General features: G+C 29.3%; 1 protein-coding gene across 1 annotated transcript; it reads right to left on the bottom strand.

Annotated features, from left to right (window-relative positions):
- Positions 1 to 15,275: 15,275 nt before the first annotated feature.
- Positions 15,276 to 26,030, bottom strand: LOC111675521 (serine protease 7). Its single transcript, XM_023436293.2, has 5 exons — positions 25,617 to 26,030; positions 16,328 to 16,726; positions 16,141 to 16,249; positions 15,795 to 16,081; positions 15,276 to 15,723 (listed from the first exon to the last, which is right to left on the bottom strand). Exons 1-5 carry the CDS (start codon positions 25,729 to 25,731, stop codon positions 15,419 to 15,421), a joined length of 1,215 nt encoding a protein of 404 aa, XP_023292061.2. The 5' UTR covers positions 25,732 to 26,030; the 3' UTR covers positions 15,276 to 15,418.
- Positions 26,031 to 27,957: the final 1,927 nt, after the last annotated feature.

Raw genomic sequence — 27,957 nt, 5'->3', positions numbered from 1 at the left:
CCAGTATAATATGCTTTAAAAAAATGTTCTGCAATCTTTTCGAAATGAGTCTGAAAAATTCCGTAATTTTCAGATAATTGCAGGAAAAATTATTTTTAGTATATTATAAGGGGTTTATATAAATTTTAAAATAATCTTAAAAAAATCTGAAATGGACCAAACCAAATGCAAACATTTTTTTAACATTTTCCTGTATAAACTAATTTTTTTTTTTCATTTAGATCCCTATTTCGATTAAAAGCGAAAAAATATGCCTCTCCAACCCATTAAAAATAATTTTGTGGACCAAAAAATACTCTACATAAACTTTAAAACTATTTTTCCCTTCTTCAGCTCAAAATTACAGAATTTTTGAGACCTATTTCAAAATAACCGAAGATGATTTATTTTTCCCAAAATCTTGCGCATAACATAACTGATCAATAGAAAATATTTTGGAAAATTTCATTACCGATCTCCTTTTTGCCGACGTTATCGTGAAAATAACAGACATACGGACAGACCGACATAGTCAGATCGTCTAAGAATCTTACAAAGATCTATAATATATGTATACTTTATGGAGGCTAGGAGCCACATTTCCATGTGGTACATCCGTAATGGCAAAATCAATCTACCACCCCCATCATTTTTGATAAAAGGCGTAAATATATGTATTACGTTAATTTCACACATTTTTTTTATAAAATTAAAAAAATTGTCTTTAGATCAACTAATACATTGATGTAATATAAAAAATATTATGTAAAATAAACGTTTTCATATCCTACACCATTTTAGTGGATAGGGTATATTGGGTTTGTACTGATGTTTGTAACGCATAACAATATTGGCCATATACCCACCTTAAAGTATACCAATCGGCTCAGAATCATTTTCTAAGTCAATTTAGCTATGTCCGTCCGTTTGTACGATTGTCTGTTCGTACACGTAAACCTTGTAATCAAACTACATGTCTCAAATTTGAAGATAATTTAATAAAATTTTGTACACGATATTCTATTGTCCCAGGGACAAAGCTTATTGGAAATGGTTAATATCGGTCCATTATTTCACCTGGCCCGCATACAACTGTACCCCTGAATAGGACTTGTTAACTTTGTCATCAAATTACAGGTCACAATTTTGGAGATAGTTCAATGAAATTTGGCACATGATCTTCTATAACACCGTAGATGAAGTCTATTGAAAATGGTTAATATCGGTCTATTAATTCACATAGGCCTCATGCAACTGAAACCCCCAAGAGGTCTTGTAAACCTTGTAATCAAACTACAGGTCGCAATTTTGGAGATAAATTAATGAAATTTGGCACATGATCTTCTATGATGACGTAGACGAAGCCTGCTGAAAATAGTTAACATCGGTCTATTATTTTACCTAGGCCCCATACAACTGAACCCGCCAAATACATAGGGCTTTTATGATCATAATTATGTTTAATATAAATATATAGTTTGTACATTTGATATACAAAAATGTACATTTGATATACAAAATGTATATTAAACATGATTTTTTTCCAGTGTAGCATTAAACCCAATTTACAAGTTTTATTTAAAATTTATCAAAATTCAGAATAGTTTTCCCCTTAAAATTACTTTCCTTTATTATTGTTGTTAATTGTTAACTAAAAAAATTTATGCTGAGTTTTTGTGTAGTTAGTTATTTAGATTTTATTTCTAATTCATATTACTATAAACTATATTGTAAAACCAATTACGAAATTTATTATATTCCCCTTTAAAATTTTATTTAGTTATAAAAACAAATCAAACAAACAAATACTTGTAGAACAACAAGTTTTATACATTTTTTTTGCGAATTTTATAACCACTTTTTTGAAATAAATTAATTTTGAAAATAACTGTAGTTGTTTTCGTTGTTATTTTCATTTGTTGATGCTGCAACAAATTCCATTAAAATATAATTTTTACAAAACATATTTTTTTATATATATACATATATATTTACTCTATAACAGTTTACAAATGTGGGAAAATGTGAATGAAAAAGAATATACAATGAATATCAAAAAGTTTTCCATTATGTATTGAGAATTTATTTTGATTTTATTTATTAATTTGATAAATTGTAATAGAAAATCTATACAATTTATATAAAATGCAAATTTAATAAATGTTAATTATAAATTTGTTTGTTGTATATTATTTTATAAAATATAATTATAAATTGATTTGATATTAAGTTTTCCCGGAAGAGTTAAATACGTTTGCCACTAACTGAAGTTAACTCAATAGTCAAGTAAGTGGAAAATTGCTAAAATTCTAAGAAATTTATTATTATTGTGAACTAGTTAATTGGGAGATATACATCTAAGTTTTGTTTATTACTGTAAATGTATCAATCACACATAATACATGCATATGTATGTTTGTTTACCACTATCTATGTGTGTATGTCTGGTTGCTAGTTATAGTTACTGGGTCATCCTTTTTTTATAATCTATAAAATGTTCTTTTTCCAGACATCTGCACTAATTTACATACATGTAGCTATATGAAAACACATGCTGTTTCTATATGAGAGAGATATATTAAACTATAATACAATAAACATGTTTTTGGAAAAAAAAACAACACATATGAAATAACATACATATATATTTAGAATTTGTCCTTAACAAAACAGGATAAAAATAAAGCAAATACATTGTAACACATACATACATACATACATACATACATACATACATACATACATACATACATACATACATACATACATACATACATATATGCTTATAATGCAAGTATATAAAAACGCATATAGAAGTACATTAGAATGGTCTTCAAAAATATAATATTAATTTATATGCTTTAGGTTAACAGTAATTTTTATTAGAAATTACATTTTCCACATTTTAAATATATGATGAACTTCTCTTACGTATTTTATCATATCGACATTACCACCTTAACGTATTTACATACATATGTATATATGTATATGTTCGTTCACCATAAAATTATATTTACAATGAATGAGTGAGTGAGTGGTGATGTTGCAAGATAAAACAAGAGAAAAAGTACTCAACGTGGTGAATGAAAAACAACAAAATAAATTTAACACATTTTTAAAATATTTTCTTTAACAATTAACCCATTAACAGCTAGATTAGTTGTAAAAGAAAAACAAACTATTGAAGGATTTAATCATGGCAATGAATCTAGAGAGTAGACACTTGAAATTTTTAAATATCTTACCACCTGGCTGACTCCAATTCGTATGTTTTTGGTCTTTTGTCACAAATAAACTCTTTTTAAACGAAGACGAGAGCGGAGGCAATCGTCTCTTTACTGTCTCTTTATAGGGTGTAGACTGACGATGGACTTTCTCGTAAGATAAGCTCATGTTGAAATGGTTGGTCACCTGGGTAGTCCGGTGGCTAGGGGCCACCACAAGTGGTAGGTTAAGTGGTCAGTTCGGGACTGTCCTGTCGAACTGCTGGGTAAGAATAAAATATGTTGTGCTCACTATAAATGAGATAATTTTCAATGGTTCTATAATTGAAAGTAGCAGTGCTTCTCGAAAGTTAGGCTGAAGTTGGTCAAAAAATACAGATGTTCAGGTCGATTTTCGACAAATTACCATACAAATAAAATAACTTTTCCTTCACATAATTGTTAGATTAAAACATAGATGTTCAACCAGGGAATATTAAATCCTTCGATGTCCTTTGCATTTGATTGGCATGATTGGCACATAGGATTGAACCATATAATCTGGAACCCACAGAGCAGACTTTGGAATTTTTTCTTGTACCTGTTATTAGAAATGTTCACTACCCTGAGCACTACGCTTTGTGTGTAACAACATACATATACCCCATAGAATGGTGGCTGAGAGACTAAGCTATGGAAACAAGTTAATGTTAAGTGATAGGGATATGTGAGCCCTACAGACCCGTATTAATAGAGTAAGTGTGTGTCATTGAGAGAACTGTCCTATGAATGAGAAGTTTGCAAAGATGAATTACGATCTTATACAACTGACGCCATTGAATTTTCTTTCCTTGTCGATGTATTTTCAGGTTTTACTGTATTCCTACTAGATTTATTACATTATATCCTCTGCGATTATGAACAAGTTTATTTGATGAACTTGTCTTTCGGTATACCATATGAATCTCCTGAGGACATCCCATGTATGTGGTTGTAAACGAAAGTCTTGTTTTTGCACCACAAAAGTTACGCAACGGGACAGTAGTGGCCATTGTGCTATTGCTGACTGAATAGAGAACATACCAGTTATGTGGTTGTAAATGAAAGTAATGTTTTTGCATTTCGAAAGTTAAACAACTGCAACAAAAAGGACCACCGCGAAATAAGGCCAATACAATAGGTGTTCACGTAAAGCACTTCGACTTCTTGACACATACATAAATAAAAAGACATGAATGAGTCTACTCAGAAACAGATTATAAACAGATTGTTATATTTTAAGGTAATATATAATTACTATTTTTGGTTTTAAAAAAATATCAGCATTAATGCACAAAACTTTTTCTAATGTAGGCCTTAACAACTAAAAATCCGTTTTAAATCTCTTATCGGTTAGGTTCACTTCTTGAGTAATTTTTTAAAATATACTTTTGTGTGCATTTATAGCATATAAATAGACTCGATAATACAGTTCTATGTTCTTATTTAAGCGTTTGCAAAAATTGTAATAATTACATTTTTTTAAATTTGTTTTTACCATAAGTACTTAATAATTCTGTTAATAATTGTATTAAATACAATGTATTTAGGTCAACTTTGCTTAATTAAGTTAACAAAACGGAAGCACGACAGTATTGTTTCAAATTACAGTAGTTTTTTTTTCATTGCAACTTATTAAAAATTTTCACAAAAGTTTTGCCATGATTTGAAGGTCTATATATAGATACACCTTACAGTACTGTTTGTTGGTGTTATTAATTCTATCGAAATTTGAAAAATTAAATTTATTTATTTTTTTATAAAAATATTAAAATTATATTATTCATCTCCTCAAATTAATCGACTGTGTAATTCTTCAGAATTTTGCGCCTATGCAATGTCTGCCAAATGCATGATATGCAGTGGTGTAGGGCATAAGAAATTATATTGAAAATAATTTCATATTTTTGTTTTATCCAGACAACTACTTTTCATATATTTATTCCCTATACCACTTTAGTGGGGAGGGTATATTAGTTTTGTGCTGATGTTTGTAACGCACAATAATGTTGTCCTATACCCACCTTAAGGTATACCAATCGGCTTAGAATCATTTTCTTAGTCGATTTAGCTATATCCGTCCGTCTGTCGTCTGTATGTCTGTCTGTCCGTCCGTTCATGTAAACCTTGTAATAAAACTACAGGTCGCAATTTTAGAGATAATTTATTGAAATTTGGCACATGATCTTCTATTATACCGTAGATGAAGCCTATTGAAAATTATTAACATCCGTCCTTTATTTTACCTACAACTAAACCCCCGAATAGAGCTTGTAAACTTTGTAATCAAACTACAGGTCGCAATTTTGGAGATAATTCAATGAAATTTGACACATGATCTTTTATGGTACCGTAGACGAACATCGGTCCATTATTTCACCTAGATCCCATAGAACTGAACACGCCAAATAGGGTTTTAATTATGTTTAATATACTCGTATCTTGACAAAAAGCTGTAAAACCAAGTTCTATACTGGTCTTGATGACCCTGATGAACTTTATAATTATAGGGCCTCATTTGACCCTAGCCCCTCTAAATAGCCCCCATCAAAATTTTAATTAAATATGCACAGTTTTATTAAACAGTAAATGGCTTTAGTATATCTGAGGCAAGGTACAATTCAACTTAAATGCTTTATTATGAAAACTTAATCACATTTTATTCGTATACAGGTGTAGGGTATTATATGGTCGGCCTCGCCTGACTATAACTTCTTACTTGTTTTCGATTACAGCTGTAATATTTCTGAACTACATATTTTAATTGTTTTATCGATGTTTGATTGAAACAAATTTTTGTTCAAAGTATTTTAACAATTGAAAATGACCACAATTCGTTAACAAATACCAACAATTATGCACTAAAAAGTCGTTAAATGTTTACGTTTATTAATAATGGTGCTAAGAAAATATATAATGCCATTTGTTATAGCTTACAGATAGAGGATATATATCTGTATATAAGTTTGTCATTGCGAATGTAAGACATATTCATCTGAGATTCATTAAAGTACATAAATATACATGAATCCTTTGCAGTTCGGTGCCTAAAAAATCTATTTTTTTCCGAAAAGATTTAAGAATTAGCTATGCAAACTATTAGGGACAAATATATATTAAAGTGTCCCGAGGAACACCTGTTTTCAGAGTAGAAATACGTATTAATCGATGCAGACGGACGGACGGATAGACGGACATAGCTAAATCGACTACTTTAAGGTCTAGAACCAATATTTTTGGGTGTTATAAACATCAGCACAAACGCATAATACCCTATCCACTATGGTGTAGGGTATAATTATAGGTGGTGTAAGGGTTTTAACATTTTGTACTAAGATGAAGATTAACCTTCGCTGAAAACTAAGATCCTTCTGAAACAAAAATATTTATTTATTTTTCTTATACTTAATAAATTAACACATTAATATGCATCAGTTAAGAGGTATTACAGATACTCATAATAGGTTAAAGTAAAATGCATAAAGAAAAAAATCTCCAGACTAACATGCCACAAATATGTACTTATAGTATATCTATGTAGTTTACACATACACATACATACACCAACTAAAAAATACACAAAACCAACCCATATTCTAACTGAAAACATGGAAAATTTAAGACAAATGCCTCAAGTTGTGACAAATATTTTGTTTGTTTGTGTATTTTTAGTTTTACAGAGAGAAAAAGAGAAAAGTTTGCCATTGAAGAAACATGAACTACAAGCTGAAGAAAAAGTTATAACAGCATGAGTTAACTTCTTTTTTGTATAAATGTACAGTGAAAATAATTAATGGTTAATATTTACGAAAAATGTTGAACATTGTGAAAATTCTTCCTTGCACAACAAAATATTGGTCATAGACCCATAAAAGTATACATACATATTCCTATTAAATTCTAGGACGACCAAGCAATGTCCTTACGTCTGAAAGTCCAATGGAGTCCTAATGGAAAAGGCTAAAGGTTTTAAATTAAAAAAAATCCCTTAGGTTTGATTGGTTTTTTTTCAATATCGTTTACGAATAGCCCATTACAAGTGGTCCCCAAAAAACAACTTTAACAGGCATAATTGTTCTAGTTTAGTAATAGTTTTAAATTAGTTTTATATGAGTCAAAATCTCCATACCAAATTTTTATGGGAATCGGTTCATAATTGACCCTTCAAAAAATTAAAATGCTCATTACTAGCTTTTAATTACGGGTTAAGAAATTCGACCGATGAAACTTTTATAGAAAAATAAATTTTCCTAACGAATTTTATGCGGAATGTGTCAGTAACTCACCCTAAGCCCCATATAAGCCTACTTCAGAAAATTAACTTTAACGTTAATTACAAGTATTATATTGGTAATATAGTGACGACGAAATTATTTTGCAAAATTTAAAAAAGGATAGGACAGTAATGGACTGTACCCTTCATATAATGTCCTTTTAAGAAAATGTGATGAGGGAGATTTACATAGAAAGTATAGAGTACATTTTAAAGTTTTCTCATTTCATTTCTCAGCCAAGTATAACACTCTCACTTGTTTTTTTTTTTTTTTTTTTAAAAACAAGTTAAAAGCTATAGTCGGAAGGGGCCGAGCATATAATACCCCATAATAAAGGTTATAAGTTAAATCACACCAGTTATACTTAAGCAATTTATTGTTTAATAAAACTGTGAATATTTATGTTGAATTTTGAAGGGGGCTTTTTATAGGGGCTATTGTCAAATGAAATTATAAAGTTCATGAGGGTCATCAAGTCTAGAATGGAACTTGATTTTGTAGCGTTTTGTCGATATGCGAGTATATTAAACATAATTATGAACTTAAAAGCCATTTTCGGCGGTTAAAATAATGGACCGATGTTAACCATTTTCAGAAGGTTTCGTGCCAAATTCCATTGAATTATCCCCAAAACTGCGACCTGTAGTTTGATTACAAGGTTTTCAAGCCCTACTTGGTGGTTCAGATGTATGGGGCTAGGTGAAATAAAGGACAGATCTTAACCATTTTCTAAAGGCTTCGTCCCTGAGACTATGGAAGATCATGTACCAAATTTCATTGATTTACCTTCAAAATTGCGACCCGTAGTTTAATTAAGTTTATATGGATAGACAGAGAGACAGACGGACGGACGGACATATCTAAATCGACTCTGAGAATGATTCTCGGCCGACTGGTATACTTAAAGGTGGGTATAGGACCAATATTATTGTGCGTTACAAACATCAGCACAAACCCAATATACGCTCCCCACTGAAGTGGTGTAGGGTATAAATAGTTTAAAATTTAAAAAGGGTTTAATTATTAATATTTCGTATTATACACGAAATTTACGTAAATGTTAGGAAGAAGCATGAATTAGTTTCAGTGTAAAAAAGTATAATTTTTTATAGATATTTTTAGTTTAAAACATATTACAACAATATATGTTTGTGTGCACTTTACAATGTAGAGAATGTAAGAATGTTTGGTTAGGACGGTTGTACATAGGTTTTGGCAATGTAACCATCATCAGACTTGCAAAAAAAAATTGTATATTTCAACAGTATTTTCTTTTACTTCCTCTTTTAGTTTTTTTTCTTTTTTAATTTTTTGTTATCAATTTATTAGTCTAAAGTGCAGACACTTTAGTAAAATGATGTCTTTATACATTGGCTAAACATTGATTTATAATATCGACATATCGTATCGTATAGAAATATGGGAACATAGTAAAAACAGAAGTGTAGAAAGAACATTAACTATTTTGTTCGTCGAGTTTTTTTTTTTCTTGGTAGAAGGTCCACAACTAATGTTTATGTTTGATGGATGAAAAATAAAGAAATTACTTAAATTTATGGGCAATACTTTGGAGTATCATGTATGTAATACAAATTTGTATAGAGAATATTGTGTGTTTTAACTGCAATTGAGACACTAATGATAAAATTATGATCACATCTGTTGCTTAAGGACTAAATGATAGCATGTGGTTGAAAATAATGCATATTTGTGGAAACTATTAAACATTGTATTAAGAATATGTCAAAAATGTATAAAGTTAATATGTAGAGTTTAAGTTCAAATACATATTATAAATAAATAGATAAAAGTGTTTAAAATTTGATAGTAATTTGCTTCACAAAGTCACTTTATATATGCCGGTTAAAATGTATAGAATATATTTAAGTATATGTATTTTGATTTTTACACCCTCTCCCACTAGTGATGGTGGTGTGGATGTATAACATTGTCATTCTGTTTGTAACTCCAAGACATATTTATCTTATACCCAATAAAGTAAATGCTGTAACGCACAATAATGATGGCGCTATACCCAACTTAAAGTATACCAATCGTTTCAGAATCATTCAGCTATATCCGTACATCTGTTCGTCTATATAAACATTATTGAAGATAAATCAATGAAATTTGGTACATGATCTTCTATTGTCCCAGGGTCGAAGCCTATTGAAACGGTTAAGATCGGTCCATTATTTCACCTAGCCCCCATACAACTAAACAAACAATTAGAGCTTTTAATCAAACTACAGGTTGCAATTTTGCAGATAATTCAATGAAATTTGGCACATGGTACCGTAGACGAAGCCAATTGAAAATGGTTAACATCGGATCATTATTTCTCCTAGCTCCTATACAACTGAACCCCCGAATAGGGCTTGTAAACCTTGCAATCAAACTATATGTCGAAATTTTGGAGATAATGCAAAGAATTTTGTTACATGAACTTCTATTGTAACAGGGACGAAGCATATTGAAAATGGCTGACATCGGTACATTATTTTACCTAGCCCTCAAACAACTGAAACCATAATTATGTTTAAAATATTCATATCTCGACAAAAAGCTGCAAAACCAAGTTCTATACTAGACTTGGTATCCCTCAGGAATTCCATAATAATAGGTCCTCATATGACCCTAGCCCTTATCAAAATTTCACTTAAATGTCCACAATTTTATTCAACAATAAACGGGTTAAGTGAATCTGAGGCAAGGTAGAATTCAACTTAAATGCTTTATTATGGCAACTAAATCATATTTTACTTTTGTTAAAGGTTTAGGGTATTATATGGTCGTCCTCGTCCGACTATAATTTCTTAATTGTTTTTTTTTTTTAGAAAAATGTTGATTCTTACACAACTTGTTTATGTCGCAGTTTATCGCTGTACTCGTATTATTGAATTAGTATTGAGTGGTAAAGTAATTTTCTAAAGGGGTATTTATACGGGGGTAGGATCAAATATGGACCGGACCTAATAAAAGTTGTTAGAGAGGTTTTTGTTTATACAAAACTTGTTTCATTTCTGAGACAGTTATATGCCTTAAAGTTATTTTTTATAGACAACCTTATATGGGAGGTAGAGTCAATTATGGACCGCTCCACTTGTGGTGAAAATATTGACAAATATTACCAATTTTTCAATACCAAACAAACTGCAGCCATAGAGAATATTTATGCAAAATTTCAGCACCCTAGCTTTTTTCGTTTGGACACTATCATGATTTTAACAAACAGACGGACGGACATGGCTAAATCGTCTCAGAATATAATAAGGACCCAGAATATACATATATACTTTTACCGGTTTTAGGCGAATATTTCGATGTGTTGCAAACGGAATGACAATAACAATATAACCCACATCAACATTTTGATGGAGGGTATAAAAAATAGTTGGTGAAGGTTATTTAAGATTCAGCTCAGCCGAATATAGCATATGTATCTGATGAGGTGAGTTGTACATATTGTTAATATATATTTGTAAATATGTATGTATATAAATACATACATACATACATACATATATAGCATACATATGTCTGTACTAAAGTAATTCTGATAAATATGTACATATTTGGCATTAGCTATTAGAGCTCCCAATTTTACTCTTTTTTATACTTATTGTTACCACAAGTGCACCAGAAAAGTGTGGAAGAAATAGAAAAAATGTCGGTAGTTTTAACTTACTATTCAACAGCTTGTGCTAGTTTTAAAACTTTTGTCCGCAGTAAGTATTGAAGTCTGCTGTGAAAAATGCAGCTATAGTTTATCAAGGTGTAAAATATCATACTTAAGTTGTGTGGGTGCAGAAGAAAATATTTGTAAGTATTGGTTAAATAATATGTATACATATGTGTGTAGGTGTTTCGATGTATATATGCAACGAAAAAGTAAATGTTTATTTAAAACAAGTTCATACATATGTATAGATGTATGGGTAAATACTGCTATGAACGTTTTTTTATATATTGGTGCTTATATATATGTTTGTATATGTATGTGTATATAAATAAGTTTTACTTTTGATGGTTATTGAAAATTGCATTAGAGTGCTCTTTTCGTTTGTCTGTGTATGAGAACTTTCACATTTTGCTGTTTACTATTTTACTTTTTTGCAGTATTTTTTTCCAGTTAAGTTTTGATGACTGTATTATGGTTACTAAATTAAATAAAGTTTTTTTTTTTGTTTGAGCTAAAAAATCGGTTTTTATATTTTTTTACAATTTGTTTGTGAGTTTTTAAAACTACTATGTATTATGTGCTTTTATTTTGAAACTTTGCTATTTTATTTTTTTTATCAGTTTTATGGTTAGTTTCTTCAGTTTAGCAGCATTTCCTTATATAAATTGATGTTTTAATGTAAAGCCATGTTGTTGAGTTTTAATGCAGATAATTTAACTAGAATTTACACTAAAGGCTTTTTCAAACACACAATGCAATACATATTGGAATATCAAAAAATTAAATATTGGTTAATTTTCATTTGTCAAAGAAAACTTTTCCTACAATGTACAACTTTTCATTAATGTAGTTAAGAAATTTTACTACTTTTTCACATATCACACATTTGGCGTTACAAATTTGTGGTAAAATTAAATAACTACATGCTTGCACATGTTGACATTGAAGTTTTCAAAACTTTTGCTTTTTCCCATTATTTTAAATTTTGTCATATTGTTGTAAAAAAAATTTAACACAAACAGTGGTTATCTATAGATAGGAAGTTTTTTTTTTGCACTACCACATTTAAAATAAGTATCATTCGTCAAAACAGTCAGCAAATCGTGCCACATGTTTGGATAATATCCTTGCAATAATTGTTACGCAAATTGATAATGCATGTTTTCAGCTCTTTGGTTTTGCTGTGCTAGAACTAATGTTTTGCATCAGTTTTTCACTGACTTGTGGTGCAAAATAAGCTGATTTACGTATATATGGCATGGCAATATTTAAGAAATGCGTCACTTAAAATATCAGAAAAACAAAAGTTTTATTATAACAATGTGCTTTAAACTATATGTAGTTAATTTGCCTAATGCCATAAAATTTTTACAAATTTATTTAACGTGATGACATGACAATAAAAAATAGAAGTAAAAATTAATTATTTATATAGAAAAAGTTAAAGTGAATAATAAAATTTTGTGGGGGATTTTTCGCAAAGTCAATTTAAAGCCAATATTATCGACATTAAATTACCTTACATCAACCAGTACTGGCTCTATTACTAGACAGAAATAGACCCAGTAACTGGCTCTATTACTAGACAGAAATAGAGTCAGTAACTGGCTCTATTACCAGATAGAAATACAGCCAGTAACTGGCTCTATTACTAGACAGAAATAGAGCCAGTAACTGGCTCTATTACTACACTGAAATAGAGCCAGTAACTGGTTCTATTACTAGACAGAAATAGAGCCAGTAACTGGCTCTATTACTACATAGAAATAGAGCCAGTAACTGGCTCTATTACTACACAAAATAGAGCCAGTAACTGGCTCTATTACTACACAAAAATAGAGCCAGTAACTGGCTCTATTACTACACAGAAATAGAGCCAGTAACTGGCTCTATTACTACAAAGAAATAGAGCCAGTAACTGGCTCTATTACTACACAGAAATAGAGCCAGTAACAGGCTCTATTACTACACAGAAATAGGCCAGTAACTGGCTCTATTAATACACAGAAATAGAGCCAGTAACTGGCTCTATTACTACACAGAAGTAAAGCCTGTAACTGGCTCTATTACTACACAGAAATAGAGCCAGTAACTGGCTCTATTACTACACAGAAATAGAGCCAGTAACTGGCTCTATTACTACACAGAAATAGAGTTAGTAACTGGCTCTATTACTACATAGAAATAGAGTCAGTAACTGGCTCTATTACTAGACAGAAATAGAGCCAGTAACTGGCTCTATTACTATACAGAAATAGAGCCAGCAACTGCCTCTATTACTACACAGAAATAGAGCCAGTAACTGCCTCTATTACTACACAGAAATAGAGCCAGTAACTGCCTCTATTACTACACAGAAATAGAGCCAGAAACTGCCTCTATTACTACACAGAAATAGAGCCAGTAACTGCCTCTATTACTACACAGAAATAGAGCCAGTAACTGGCTCTATTTCTACACAGAAATAGAGCCAGTAACTGGCTCTATTACTACACAGAAATAGAGCCAGTAACTGGCTCTATTACTACACAGAAATAGAGCCAGTAACTGGCTCTATTACTACACAGAAATAGAGCCAGTAACTGGCTCTATTACTACACAGAAATAGAGCCAGTAACTGGCTCTATTATAGACAGAAATAGAGCCAGTAACTGGCTCTATTACTAGACAGAAATAGAGCCAGTAACTGGCTCTATTACTAGACAGAAATAGAGCCAGTAACTGGCTCTATTACTAGACAGAAATAGAGCCAGTAACTGGCTCTATTACTAGACAGAAATAGAGCCAGTAACTGGCTCTATTACTAGACAGAAATAGAGCCAGTAACTGGCTCTATTACTAGACAGAAATAGAGCCATTAACTGGCTCTATTACTAGACAGAAATAGAGCCAGTAACTGGATCTATTACTAGACAGAAATAGAGCCAGTAACTGGCTCTATTACTAGACGGAAATAGAGTTAGTAACTGGCTCTATTACTACAAAGAAATAGAGTCAGTAACTGGCTCAATTACTAGACAGAAATAGAGCCAGTAATTGGCTCTATTACTAGACAGAAATAGAGCCAGTAACTGGCTCTATTACTAGACAGAAATAGAGCCAGTAACTGGCTCTATTACTAGATAGAAATAGAGCTAGATAGAAATAGAGCCAGCAACTGGCACTATTACTAGACAGAAATAGAGCCAGTAACTGGCTCTATTACTAGACAGAAATAGTGCCAGTAACTGGCTCTATTACTAGACAGAAGTAGAGCCAGTAACTGGCTCTATTACAAGACAGAAATAGAGCCAGTAATTGGCTATATTACTAGACAGTAATATAGCTAGTACCTGGCTCTATTACTAGACAGGAATAAAGCCAGTAACTGGCTTTATTAATGTAAGAAATATTTTCGGCCTTCATAGAAGCTAACACTTTTAACTACCTTTCAATTATATTAAAAATTTGGTTATAATTTTATATTATTTTACTACCCAATGAATACGTTATCTTTTTTGGAAAATTCATATTTGATTTCTTTACATCAACAAATTTATTGCATTTACCTGTGTAGGGGGCAACTTTACAAAAGTACATCATGTGTATGTGAAATTTATGATAAATTATGTGCTGATACTAAAAATTTCCATTTATTAAGAAAAAAAAAAAACACCACACTCTTTTAACTATAATTTTTATAATTTTTCTTTTTCATTCAATGCTTTGTAATTTATGTGCAAAGTTTTGCAAATAGTTTTTTTCAGTGTAGTTTTTTTTTAAACTATCATTTATGTTTGAATAGTTATAAATAGCTTATGAAAGAAGAAAACTTTAGCTGATGGCTGCTATGTTAAAAGTGTGGCAGATTGAATTTGTAGGGAGAGTTGGAAGTTATCATCGACAGCGCACAACAGGTGAGCACTATTTTGTAATGTTTTCAAAGTACTTTTTTATATTAGCGGTAAATGGGTGTTTGATATGATGTGTTTATATATGTCATTAAATAAGAACGATAAAAAATATATGAAATGCTGATTGGATTATTAATCGATCTCTTTTTCTTGAATGAAATATCTTTTTGGGACCATAAATACACACTTTTTTGTCTAATGATTTAAAAAAAGCATAAATCGTTTAATATATAAAAATACAACAATTTCAAATTTGATTTCATATAAAATTTAAAAGGTAAATGTAACTTAATAAAGTAATCGTTGCCAATTCCATTTATGGTTATTTGTTAGTTTAAACAAATTCTAAGGTTTTAAACTGCTTTGTATCCAGTCAGTGTAATCTGAAACACGAGTATAAACACCAGGCCAACCTTCAAGACCACAACGATTGCCAAACGAAACAATACCCTCCAAATACCAACGTTTCATAAAAGCCTTACGCATCAAAGGTCCACCAGAGTCACCATCACAACTATCTTTGGCAAACTCACCACCAGCACACAATTGTGTTGGACCAATATTAATTTTCCTAGTGGCAAATTTCTGTACACAAGCACTATGATCGTTAACAGGAATATCTAGTTGTTTTTTAACATTCGATTGACGGGCTAGGAAAAATAGAAGGGAACAAATCAAATATTTTATATTTTCTAAGCAGAAAATTCAATGTAATTATTACCCAATAAAGTTCTACCCCAACCGGCCACCGTTAATAAAGCTCCTGTATGGATATCCTGTTTAGTAGTTGGCAGCGGTAGACATACAGGACGTATAAAATCATTATATTCCACATCTTGATCCAAACGTATAAGAGCAATATCATGATAACGATTGGAATTCTTATCATCATACTGTGGATGAGGTATAACTTCTTCAAAACCCAATTCAAGAACTTTATTATTGCAATCAGATTCAATGCAATCAATTTCAGTGCTAATGTCATATTCACCCAAACGTATGCGAGTGCTGAAAGGTATAAAAATTTTGATTATTGTTTTGCTAAACTCATCACTAAATTTACTTACAGAGGACCAACTGCTGTTTCAATTTCACCTTTAACACAATGGGCAGCAGTTAGAATATAACGTTGATTTATTAAACTACCACCACAATTTAAAACCGGTTGACCATCTTCTATACAATAATTTAAAAAAAAAGTTTATATTTTTAAACAAAAAACAAACGAACCACAGCAAAAAAATTGATACTTACTTGAATTACTGTATTCCAACAAAACCATCCAAGGATATTGATCTATGGCAGTGTCAATGCCATTGTAAATTTTACCATCTAAAGGATCTGGACCACAACGTGGTGGTTCTGGCAAAACATTACCCATACCATTACTTGGTGAGGCAGTTTTTGTTACTGTCACCGTTGGAGTTGTTTGCTCCACTATCGTAGCCGTAGTAGTTGGTGGTTGAGAATAGTTTTTATCTGCTGTACAGCAGACATATGGTGGATTGCCGTGACCATCTGTACATTGAGATTCACGCAAAAATTGCAATTCCTGTGGTGAGATGGGGAATTTTTGTATTACACTCAATAGACTGTTGCACTGGTAGATCGAAACACATAAACCCGATTTACGGTTGGGATTTGAGCAGCTACCTATGGTGGTAATAATAATAATATTATTATTATTTTTTGGACAAATAGAAAAAGTGAAAAAAATTGTATAAATAAGGGTTTATTCATAAATATTTATCAAAATTTTATAGAGAAAAGTTTTGCATGAAAATCTGTTTTATTAAATCTTTATGAATACGACAGTAACATAAAATGTAAGAAATTGTGAATTTCAAGTTAATAGGCTTCATCTTAATATAAATCTGTCATTTCTCAAAGGACTAATCGAATTATAAATTTCTCCATGGGCGGTGCTATAGGGGCTTAAATTCGGTAACCTGCGAGTTTTGAAATTGGTATGAGTGAAATTAATATGGAATTTTAAAATAACAGTTCTGAATGAATTTTTTTGTTAAATTTTTGCAGATAAACTCTAATGTGATAATTTAAACCTCAAATATTAGCTTCCAACTACAAAAGTTTAATATATCCAATGTGAACTTTTCACCATTCTAAACCACTGTATAAAGAACGGAAATTTCTTAACACATTAAGAAAAATTTCCATAATTATTAAAATTTTCCAAAATAAAAAATTTTATTTATTTTGCTTAAAAAAAATTTACCTAAATTTATATGACGTAGAAATTTATTTGAAATGCAATTTTCACAAAATTTACAGCAAAATTATTATAAAATAATTTTTACATGTAATTTACGTCAATTAAATCAAAGCAAATTGTGTTTTAAACAAAATTTACTTAAATTATTAAAAACAAGTTAGAGTGCTATATTCGGCTGTGCCGAATCTTAAATACCCTCCACCAGCTACTTTTATGTTACTAATTTTCTAATTGATCAAATATTTGTAAAAATAAATTTTCTCATGTCTTTAATAGAAAAAATCCAAAAAGTTAAATCTATTACAATTCCAAGATTTATTGAACATTATAAATTTAACAATTTGCGTGTAATTTGTATAAATGTATATGAAAGATTTGGAGATTTTCAAAATACAAATACGTTTATAATTATGTTCTACACAAAATATTGTTCAACACAAATTGATAATGCTCTTTAAATACGGTTAAAGCGCTTTTAGGGACCTGCCCCTAATATAGGAGAAATAGAAGTATACAAAACTAATATTTTTGCCAAATAATGTATCAATAGCTTAATTTGGTAATAAGTAATGTGCGTTTAAGAGATTTTCGTAAAAGGACTTTGTATGGGAGCTATGTCCAATTATGTATATAAAGACAAAATTTCAGAATTCTGTATCTATATCATTACTTGATAATAAATATTGTGATTATAAGTGATTTTCTGGACCTAGTATGAGAGCTATGACCAAATATGGACCGATCGTAAAACAATTTTATAGTGAATTTATGTATATAAGAGCAATATTTTTGATAAATGTATGGTTATCAATATTTGGTTATGAGTTATGTGAGTTTCTTTATGATTTTCGGAAGGGAACCTTGCATGGGAGCTGTGACCAATTATGGACCGATCCAAAAAACTTTCATAGTTATATTTCTGTATTAAGTGATTTCGGGAGGGGGCCTTATATGGGAGCTATGACCAATTATGGACCGATCCGATCTTTCATTGTAATATTTCTGTGTATAAGAGCAATACTTGTACCAAATTTTATGTATATATCTTAATTTAGTAATGAGTTATGCGCGTTTAAGTGATTTTTGGGAGGGGACCTTGTATGGGAGCTATGACCAATTATGGACCGATCCAAAAAAGATTTAATTTTAATATTTCTGTATATAAGAGCAATACTTGTACCAAATTTTATATCGATATCTTATTTAAGTAATGGGTTATGTGCGTTTAAGTGATTTTCGGGAGGGGACCTTGTATGGGAGCTATGACCAAATATGGACCGATCGAAAAAAATCTTCAATTGTATTATATTTGTATATAAGAGCAATACTTTGTACCAAATTTTATATCGATATCTTAGTAGTAAAGGGTTATGTGCGTTTAAGTGATTTTCGGGAGGGACCTTGTATGGGAGCTATGACCAATTATGGACCGATCCAAAAAAACTTTCATTGTAATATTTCTGTTATAAAGATCATTATTTGTACCAAATTTTATATCGATATCTTTATTTAGTATGAGTTATGCGCGTTTAAGTGATTTTCGGGAGGGGACCTTCTATGGGAGCTATGACCAAATATGGACCGATCCAAAAAATCTTTTATTGTAATGTTTATGTATATAAAAGCAATACTTGTACCAAATTTTATATCGATATCTTGATTTAATAAAGAGTTATGCGCGTTTAAGTGATTTCCGGGAGGGGACCTTGTATGGGAGCTATTACCAAATATGGACCGATCCAAAAAATCTTTCATTGTAATATTTCTGTATATAAGGCCAATACTTGTACCAAATTTTATAACGATATCTTAATTTAGTAATGAGTTATGCGGGTTTAACTGATTTTCGGGAGGGGACCTTGTATGGGAGCTATAACCAATTATGGACCGATCCAAAAAAGCTTTCATTGTAATATTTCTGTATATAAGAGCAATACTTATGCCAAATTTTATATCGATAACTTAATTTAGTAATGAGTTGTGCACGTTTAAGTGATTTTCGGGAGGGGACCTTGTATGGGAGCTATGACCAATTATGGACCCACCAAAAAAAGTTTTCCTCTAGATAAATTCTATTGTCAAAAAATTTCAATTTCTAAAATTTAGTGAAAATATCGACATTACGACGGAAGTTATTAACAAAAAACCAAATTTCCGGGAATTTGTACTTTTGTATGGGAGGTATATGAAAATGTGGACCGATTCTGACGATTTTACGCAAAGATTAAGCTCTTGTGTGGAAACGAATGTATGCCAATTTTTATCGAATTATCTTGGATAGTTTTCGAGAAAATTACATCAGAATGCGTAAAAAATGCCTATTTTTTTCGAGGTTGTTTCAAATTTTGATTCATAACTTTTCCCGATGTGAACCGATTTTGCCCATTTTCAATACCAAACAACTTAGGAAAACTAAGAATATTTTGGGTGAATTTGGTTAAATTCTATTGCTTCGTTTTATCGTGAGCGTGTTTTACACAGACAGACGGACAGACGGACATAGCTAGATCGACTCAGAATTTGATAAGGACCCAGAATATAGTTGGGTCTCAGATGAATATTTCTTGGTGTTACACACGGAATGACAAAGTTATATATACCCTCTATCACCACTGATGGTGGTGGAGGGTATAAAAATATAATATAATGACAAAACATAAATATCGTCACCTGAAATTTAAATCGATTTTTAAATTGAAAATGGTTCACTGCATCAAAATACATGTTGTTACAATTTTTTAAAACTCTTTTGTCAAAAACTCTGATTTCATTGACATAAAATTCAAAAGGGCGTAACAACAAATTAGTAATTTCCACAAATCAGAAAGTCCTAAAAAGCAACAACAATGTCTGGCGGTATAGTCATATTCAAATGTGTTTATAAATGTTGGTATGTATGTCTTGTAATAACCCAGTAGTTCGACGGGACAGTCCCGAACTGACTGACCACTTAACCTACCACTTGTTGTGGCCCCTAGCCACCTGACTATCCAGGTGACCAACCATTTTAACATGGGCTTGTCCTACGAGGAAGTCAATCGTCACTCTACACGGTACAAAGAGACAGTCAAAAATAGTGAAAGGATGGTAATCTCCAAATGGGTTCTTGGAAGTCAGTCACATCCCTAGCTATTTAACTGACGCTACTTTTCTTGCTACAAAACTAGGACATGGACATGTTCTAGGATAGTGACGATTTACTTTTATTCTTGATGAATGGCTCAAAACATGCGAATTGGAGCCAACAGTTGGTAAGATATTAATGGAAATAAATACACACGAATTACAATCATACAGGTGGTTAACTATTAGTGGAAATTACAGTCTTTTTCGTGTGCATTCACTCTTTGTCGAACTGCTGCGAAATACGTTTTATAACAACAATAGTTTCCATTTCATTAAGTTTTTTATCTCTCCTGTAAAATTTTTAAAAGATTTGTTACGCCTTTTTTCATTTTAGGTGACGATATGTATTTGCTTATAAAAACAACTCATAATTGTATAATATCTGAAATTGCACTTTTTTATTTATAAAAGAAACTAAAAGTCGTAATTAAACTATTTGTGTGTAAACACAATTGTAAATCACCCAAATTGTGGGGAAATCTAAGATTTTTAATATTTTAGATTCATTTAAGTGTTGAATGACATAAATATATACATACATATGTATTAATACAAAATTTTAGGTTAATTAAGAAATAATGTACTTTACAAAATATTTTTTAGTTGATAGATAATGTTTATACATATTTAAATTGTAATACAAAGAGAAAGGAAAATATTTGGAAAATCCAAAAATTTAATAAATATTTTGAATGGGTTCATGAGAGTCAGAAATATTCACTTGAAATTCAAATTTTATGTTTATTGTTAGTATTTGTTTTTAATTTATATTTTTTTTTATTAATAATAAATAAAATAGCCATTCATATAATTATCTATAATCAACAATTTGATACTTTCAATATAAATATAAATGTGATGATCTTATGGCTGGAAAGATAATTAAAACAAAATTCATTGAACTGTAAAGACGTATACAAAATGTTAATAAAACATTATTAAAATCAAGTATTTCTGAAATTGTAGCAATTAATTATTTAAAACAAAAATATCAGTAATTATGGGAATACCAAATCACAACGGAGAATAGGAGTAGAATAAAAGAAAATATATATAAAAAACATCAAAAGCCGGTTAGCACACGCTTACTTGTTGTAGTTTGTTTACTTTTTCTGTTTTTTGTTGGTTTATTGTATTTAAATTAATAATTTACACTTGCCAACGATGCTCTCAAAAATGACTCACTGTGGTTGGATATCAAACGAACTACATGTTTTGATTGTTATTCCCCATTATTAAAAGTATTAAATGGTTTTATGGATGTAAAACTTGATTTTAGAGGTAAAACGGTTTTTTGGCATTTGCAATTATTTTTTTTCTTAAGGATTTATTTACCCAAAAACGAGTCAAATTTTAGGAATTTTAATTGACTGCAATAACCATTTAAACGTTTAACTAATAGACACATGTAAATTATTTATTCCTATGATTTTACCATAAATTCCATTAGGCTAACTAACTAACTAACTAACTAACTAACTAACTAACTAACTAACTAACTAACTAACTAACTAACTAACTAACTAACTAACTAACTAACTAACTAACCAACTAACTAAATAACTAACTAACTAACTAACTAAAAACTAAATAACTAACTAACTAACTAACTAACTAACTAACTAACTAACTAACTACTAACTAACTAACTAACTACTAACTAATAACTAACTAACTAACTAAACTAACTAACTAACTAACTAACTAACTAAAACTAACTAAACTACTAACTAACTAACTAATAACTAAATAACTAAATAACTAAATAACTAAATAACTAAATAACTAAATAACTAAATAACTAAATAACTAAATAACTAAATAACTAAATAACTAAATAACTAAATAACTAAAAAACTAAAATAACTAAATAACTAAATAACTAAATAACTAAATAACTAAAACTAACTAAATAACTAAATAACTAAATAACTATATAACTAAATAACTAAATAACTAACTAACTAACTAACTACTAACTAAATAACTAAATAACTAAATAACTAAATAACTAAATAACTAAATAACTAAATAACTAAATAACTAAATAACTAAATAACTAAATAACTAAATAACTAAATAACTAAATAACTACTAACTAAATAACTAAATAACTAAATAACTAATAACTAAATAACTAAATAACTAAATAACTAAATAATAAATAACTAAATAATAAATAACTAAAATAACTAAATAACTAAATAACTAAATAACTAAATAACTAAATAACTAAATAACTAAATAACTAAATAACTAAATAACTAAATAACTAAATAACTAAATAACTAAATAACTAAATAACTAAATAAACTAAATAACTAAATAAACTAAATAACTAAATAAATAACTAACTAAATAAACTAAATAACTAATAACTAAATAACTAAATAACTAAATAACTAAATAACTAAAATAACTAAATAACTAAATAACTAAATAACTAAATAACTAAATAACTAAATAACTAAATAACTAAATAACTAAATAACTAAATAACTAAATAACTAAATAACTAAATAACTAAATAACTAAATAACTAAAATAACTAAATAACTAATAACTAAATAACTAATAACTAAATAACTAAATAACTAAATAACTAAATAACTAAAAACTAAATAACTAAATAACTAAATAACTAAATAACTAAATAACTAAATAACTAAATAACTAATAACTAAATAACTAAATAACTAAATAACTAAATAACTAAATAATAAATTAACTAAATAACTAAATAACTAAATAACTAAATAACTAAATAACTAAATAACTAAATAACTAAATAACTAAATAACTAAATAAACTAAATAACTAAATAACTAAATAACTAAATAACTAAATAACTAAATAACTAAATAACTAAATAACTAAATAACTAAATAACTAAATAACTAAATAACTAAATAACTAAGTAACTAAATAACTAAATAACTAAATAACTAAATAACTAAATAACTAAATAAATTAATAACTAAATAACTAAATAACTAACTAACTAAATAACTAACTAACTAACTCTATCGGGCTTGTTGTGCGCTCCTTAACCAGTGCCACAGGTTGAAATCGAATCCGACACCTCCTGTCTACTAGACTAACTACTAACCTACCGGAGGCCACAACTAACTAACTGATTCTACTTGTTGAATTTAGGATTTTGGAACATTTCGTTGGCGAATCGCTGTACTCGTCATTTGAAATTCTGAAAAATCATTAACTTAATAATTTCTTTAAAACTATAATCGTAAAAATGATATCTTCAATAAGATAACTTGAGATTTTTGATCCCATTATAATCTTTTATATTATTAACAAATAAGAGTGCTCTATTCCGCTGTGTCTAATCAAATATATTTTCCCTCTAATTATGCGTTATTATCTTCTTCTTTATAAAAGGAGGTATGCTCATAGTTTAAATGGCGGTTAGGTGAAATCGTGTACCAAACTCTTACAGAAAAAACTTACATCAAATATAAATTATTAAGAATTCCCACTACTTCTTCAGCAGCATTTCAACTAATTATTTTAACACGGAACTCTTGAACTCGCTTTCAAATAAGGAGTTCAGAAAGTACTTGCAATTTCGCTCACAAAGAAATTGTAAAGTAAGTTGTGTTGTTTATACCGAGGACAGTCGATTTGTCTATATCCATCTGTCATAATATTACCCTTATTCTGTAACTTAAACGTTCGTTCTGTTAACGTTCTTAACACGAATTTTTCAATTTTTGTATTCTATAAATATTTTCTGTAAAATGTTATGTTTTTAACATAAAAGTGCTCTGTTAGTAACGAAATGAAGTGTCAATTTCAACGATGGGTTTTTTTGTAGTCATAGTTTCTTTATATGGCATCTGCTTCTAAAAAAAGCAGATCGATGTACGGTTAGGGTGTAATAATGTGTAAAAAATAAGATTTTGGTACTTTTTTGGCCGTTTATAACTTTTTAACTAATAAACGGCTGGACCGATTTTCTTGAAACTTTCACAGAGACTTTCTGTATGTCTAGAAGGAATACTGTTTATTTCCAAATTTCAAATAGGTAGGGTGCTACTTGCATATACATAAAAAATAAATAGTAAAAAGTCACATATTTCAGAAATTCCAATTGCAAGAGTCATCAAATTTTGTATGGACAATTTTAACATAAAATAAGATTTTATGAATTTTGACACAGAATTTTGAGAACTCAAGCATTTGGCATCCATGTGACTTTTTGAGGTAATAATATTCGCGAAAAGTATAAAATAAACGATATTAAAAGAAAAGAAAAAAGTTTTTTCCCAAATTCTAAAAAAAATAATTAAATAATTGTAATAATTTTGACAAACAATTTTTGTTACCGTATTTACTAAAATTAAAAATATATTATCACATCAAACTTTTTTTTTAAATTTCGAACAAATTATTTTTTTAAATTGTTCTAAACTTAAAAAAAAATGGACATCTGGTAATTTTGAATTGTTTATCAAATTCACAAACCAATTTTAAAACTGTTATTTTTATGGAATACAAAATATCCATGTTAACGTTTTTGTTTCTGTACATTTACATTACAGTTCAAATTAGACTCTATAATTATAAAGTTCATGAGGGTCAACATGGCTAGTATAGAACTTGGTTTTGCAGCTCTTTTTCGAGATACGAGTATATTAAAAATAATTATGAACTTAGATGGCCTATTTGGCGGGTTTAGTTGTATGTATGTTAAATATCATATGTTTTATGTGTCATATTTCATTGAATTATCTCCAAAATTGTTTGATCACAAAGTTTACAAGCCCATTACAGGTACAGTTGTATAGGGGCTAGGTGAATTAATGGACCGATCTTTACCATTTTCAATAGGCTTCGTCACTGGGACAATAGAATATCATTTACCAAATTTCATTAAATTATATTCAAAGTTGTGACCTGTAGTTGATTACAAGGTTTACATGGACGGATAGACAGACGGACAGACAGACGGATGGACGGACATAACTAAATTGACTCAAAAAATGATTCTGAGCCGATTCATATACTCTAAGGTGTTTTTCACGCTACAAAGTTTGCTGGGTAGTAGCTAAACATGATACTTGCGTGTGAATCATGTAGTTTTATTAATCCAAAGAATAGTTAATACAAAACAGAGTAATTATTTATATTTATTCTAAAAGTTTCCTTCTTAAGTTTACTTACTTTGTGCATTAACATCATAAATATTGTTTAAATTTATGCATGCAATTAAAAACAAACATGTTAAACATTTAAAATTTTTTAAAAATTGTCTTAAATTTTCTATATTATAAAACATTTTTTTTTTGTTTTGATTTATTTAATATTCTCTTATTGTTGTTTATTTATTTAGTATGCATGTGTGTTGTTATCTTGATTTAAAAGAATATGAACTTAAACGCTGAACTTTGATAGTTATTATTTTTTAAGACGAACAATGTATAGCTAGCTGCCTTTTGATTATTTATTTGATACGAGTTTAATATTTAAATGCGGCGTAAATATGACAGACGCACTTTAAGCTGATGTCTTAGTTGTTTGTGTGTGTGTGTTTTTTTTAAGCGGTACACACAACCTCTTGTTTTCGTTGTTTAGACAAGACTGTTGTTAAGATTTGTCTAAATGGTTTAAATAACAGATGTTTATTAAATCTGTTGTGGTGCTTGTTTGTGTCTAAAGTTACCAGATTATATATACATATATGAGAATTTTCTGAAAAAGGTGGTTTGACAAGTATACGGGTTACACTGTGCAACAGATATTGTATGTGATTTGTTAGTAACTTTTGTTATAAAATTTTCATTTGCTTATATATAATGTCATAACTAAGAAGGGGTTTTAAACTGGTTGCTAAACTAATCACCTTAAAATTTAAAAAATTTGAATGTTAATTTTTTACCATGATAAACAACATTTTTAAATTACTTACAATCTGGTTACTCCCAATAAAGCTTAAATTAGTGGGTATTTATTGGTTTGTTATATACATGTTTGATCATCTCAATTCAGAGTTTTATTAACATTTTTTATTTTTATTGTTAATTTATTTTATTTACAGTTTTTAATGCTATTATTCTGCATTAATTTGTAAATAAAAAAAATAAATTCAATTTAATTTTAAACAATATATGGTATTATTTTGTTAATTTCAATAGGATTTTTTGCTCTTTAATTAAAACATGTATTTACAACTCTTTGTTTTAAATCCTAAAGGAATTGTATTTATGTATTTGCTTTAGCATTCAAAAGAAGAATTTTTGTTTAATGCTGCTTAATTAATTAAAATAAAACTAAAATAATCTTAAGATTAAAATAACCTTGAAAAAGGGAATGATAGTTGATTTAGAGTGAAAACGTAAACTCCTTGATTTTGAAAAAAAAAAATTAACACAACATTTATTTCATAAAAACCAAATTTATAGCCAAACATTTTATATTTACTAAAAGATTATATTTCTAGTTAAAGTAGGATTTGAATTTCAGCAAAAAATTTAATTTCTTAAAAATAGAACCTGATATTTAGTGTAAGGTTAAATATATAAAAATCTGAATATGTACAAAATTTAAAAAAAAGAAGAAATAAAAATATATTTTCCAAATGAAACCAAATTAAAAACTGAAACAAGAACTGAACTAGAACTGAACTAGAACTGAACTAGAACTGAACTAGAACTGAACTAGAACTGAACTAGAACTGAACTAGAACTGAACTAGAACTGAACTAGAACTGAACTAGAACTGAACTAGAACTGAACTAGAACTGAACTAGAACTGAACTAGAACTGAACTAGAACTGAACTAGAACTGAACTAGAACTGAACTAGAACTGAACTAGAACTGAAATAGAACTGAACTAGAACTGAACTGAACTAGAACTGAACTGAACTAGAACTGAACTGAACTGAACTTGAACTGAACTAGAACTGAACTAGAACTGAACTAGAACTGAATTAGAACAGAACTAGAACTGAATTAGAACTGAACTAGAACTGAACTAAAACTGAACTTGAACTGATCTAGAACTGAATTAGAACTGAACTAAGACTAAACTAGAACTGAAATAAATTTTTATATGTTATGATAATAAAATCCTTGGTATGAGTTAGTTAACTTGTAAATGTCTTTACAAAAGATTTTTACTGTAATAATTATGTGTACCTTTTAAACAATTTAATATTTTGTATAATTAAACATCATTTTCAGATAATTAGAGTTCTGTGGATATTTTCAACAAACCACAATACTTTTAATTTCTGGTTAACATTGAGAAACGTAAAACTTGTACATTGTACAATGTACATATACTTGCCGCTTTTATTATTTTTCCTCTGCTCATATTAGTTGCTCCACCTGCTTAATTGTTGTTTACTTTGAACGTCTCTTAAATAACAGTGTCGCCTTGTCATCTTCAATTCCATTTAATGCCTACATGGTTACGCAACAGCAAGTCTTAACTTAAACTGAATATTTTAATCAAATTTTCTCGTAGAGTTGATGTGTGCCTCCTTTGCATTTCTGTTTTTCT

The sequence above is a fragment of the Lucilia cuprina genome, chromosome 4 (assembly GCF_022045245.1).
Source record: "Lucilia cuprina isolate Lc7/37 chromosome 4, ASM2204524v1, whole genome shotgun sequence".
NCBI lineage: Eukaryota > Metazoa > Arthropoda > Insecta > Diptera > Calliphoridae > Lucilia > Lucilia cuprina.
Note: the sequence above shows the minus strand (reverse complement) of the source record. Positions and strands in the feature narration are given on the sequence as shown.